The 2,354-nt window shown below is 37.3% G+C and overlaps 1 protein-coding gene across 1 annotated transcript in view; it reads right to left on the reverse strand.

Annotated features, from left to right (window-relative positions):
• Window positions 1-327, reverse strand: part of cyp7a1b (cytochrome P450, family 7, subfamily A, polypeptide 1b) — an 11,591-nt gene extending 11,264 nt beyond the window's left edge. Inside the window, exon 1 of the mRNA XM_073836558.1 lies at window positions 242-327. Within this exon, the coding sequence (XP_073692659.1) occupies window positions 242-327 (86 nt within the window). The remainder of the gene's footprint in view (window positions 1-241) is intronic.
• Between the last annotated feature and the right edge of the window lie 2,027 nt (window positions 328-2,354).

Genomic DNA, 2,354 nt, shown 5'->3' on the forward strand with positions numbered 1-2,354 from the left:
CTCATTTATGCTGTGCACTGTATGTCATAAGTAACATCATCTGACTCTCCCATTGTGCATCACTCTGCAGAAAACAATGATCAACTTCCTTCTCCAGTTTCTATAGGAACGTTGGAAGTAATCCTTCAACCCGTTCCCATGAAAGATGTCATCTTGATGGCAGTGTCTGTACAATTCCAATACATCCCTCTATTTCACATATTCCAGTCACCAATGCCAGTTGCTCTGTTGCACTCCATACCATGACAGTCGTTTGCATTTGAATCTGTTGCTGACAAAAGTCTGGATGGTACCTTTGGTCTTTGGTACTGAGAACTCAATGTTCATTTTTCCCAGAGACAAGCTGAAACATGGACTTGTCTGACCACAGCACATCTTTTTTTGACTATCTGAGATGAGCTCTGGCCCAAAGAACTCCATGGCATCACTGCATAGAATTGATGTATAGCTTTCTGCTAGCGTAACAGAAATTCAAGTTGCATTCATTGATGCAGCTGCAGAATGTTAGGTGACAGCAGTTTTTCGAAGTACTCCTGAGCCCAGTGGCTATATTTAACACCACAGCATGATGTTTTTTTTGTGCAATGCCATCTGAGGGCTCAAAGGTCTTGCAGATTCACCTGAGGTGTTTTGCCTTGCCCTACACAGAATGACATTTCTCTGGATTCCCTAAATCTTTTCACAATATTATGTGTGGTAGTTGGTAAAAGACATTTTCTGGCACAAAATAGAAAGTGTCGCCCAGTATGGCGAATAAGCCCCACCTTCTAAATGAAAAAGCCAATTGTGGATTAGTAAAGTCATTGCATCACTGCAGCTGCCATTAGATGCTCCGGTTCCTATAGAAACAGGCAGCATTCGCAAACTCATGCTCATGACTGCCCATGCGCATTGGCTTATCTAGCATCAAAAACAAGCCTTTTTAAAATGATATTTAAACTTAAGAAACAAGCTTTATTAGACTGTTGTTGTCAAATTTAATTGGTGTTTTTTATATGAAATGTAATCATTAACTTAGTGAAAGGTTTTCGAAGAGATAGGAGCTGCACTTGCATGCCGAAGAGGCATTTCAAAGATGGCCGCAGAATGTAATGACTTGTCTTAAAGGGAATTTGGTTATATTTACAAAATAAAGTTGGCCACTGAAAACATTTTTTTCTTTGTACTTTAGTCAATTAAATAAAGTTTAGAGAATGAACAGATAACATATTCTTGATTGATTGTCCACACTACACCATCATAAGAGTATTAGTAGACTGTCTACTTAATGTCAGCTAACATTTTATTTTGATGATGCCTCAATGCACATTTTACTGATTATACATAATTGATTGAAGTCCATGTTGACTTATTCTACTAAACTACCAGTCTACTAATACTCATGTAGTTGCAAATGAATGAAAGTTAGCTGACATGTGGTTGCAACGTTACATATAGGTAGTATAATGTCTAAAGTGGACTGTCGAAATAAAGTGTTACCTTTTGTGAAAATTCTCTTCTCATTTAATCACTTTTATGTAATTCTAAATCTGTATAATTTTAAGAGACATTTAGCTATACTGCATTCTATGCCAGAATTCTACTCTACTGAAGTAAGCTGAGGAGAACACAAACAAAAACATCACAAGGTGCGCTGCAGAATCAATAAAATAATTCATTTTTTTCCCTCCTGAGAAGTGGCATCACATAAGAAAAATTAAATGTTTGCTATACTAAGTTACATGTGTTTCATATGGCATTTACTGTTAAACATAACAACTGGAGTTATTTCTAGTTATATACTGCACTTCTTTAATTGTTGGTCTAAGTGTAAGGAAAGTATGAATGAAATCACAAGTGGAAATTAAGTAAAGAATTAATGAAAAAGAAACTTTGTGTGCGCCTCAATTAATGTCTCAATCAGTCCCAGTGTGACGTGAGCCAGGGTCCTTACCAGTGCCCAGACTATTTTAATACTGATTCAAGACCTAGGGAGCTAATTAATATGCACTGATTTAGAAATTGGCATCTCTAAACTTACAATGTATTTCTGTTCTTTTCTAGTTTTGAGCGTACATCTGTGTAGCCGGGTGGTATTAGAGTGTGAGGCACAAAAATAGGTTACTTCCCCTTTAAGAGAACGGCTGCTACCGATGACGTGCTAAGAGAGTGTGATACAGTGACGGGTTAAGCAGTGCATGAGAAAGACGAAGACAGTGGTGTATTATCCTGGGTTAAATCCAGTATTTATGTGAGTACATACGATGATAATTCCTTTAATCTGCTGTAATTCAATGTGTTTGTTTCATCCCGTGTAAGTACAATGTGTATTTTGCGGTTAGGGATTGGGATGAACGGAGACTGTGAAACATTGC

Source organism: Garra rufa, chromosome 3 (assembly GCF_049309525.1).
Source record: "Garra rufa chromosome 3, GarRuf1.0, whole genome shotgun sequence".
Classification (NCBI taxonomy): Eukaryota; Metazoa; Chordata; class Actinopteri; order Cypriniformes; family Cyprinidae; genus Garra; species Garra rufa.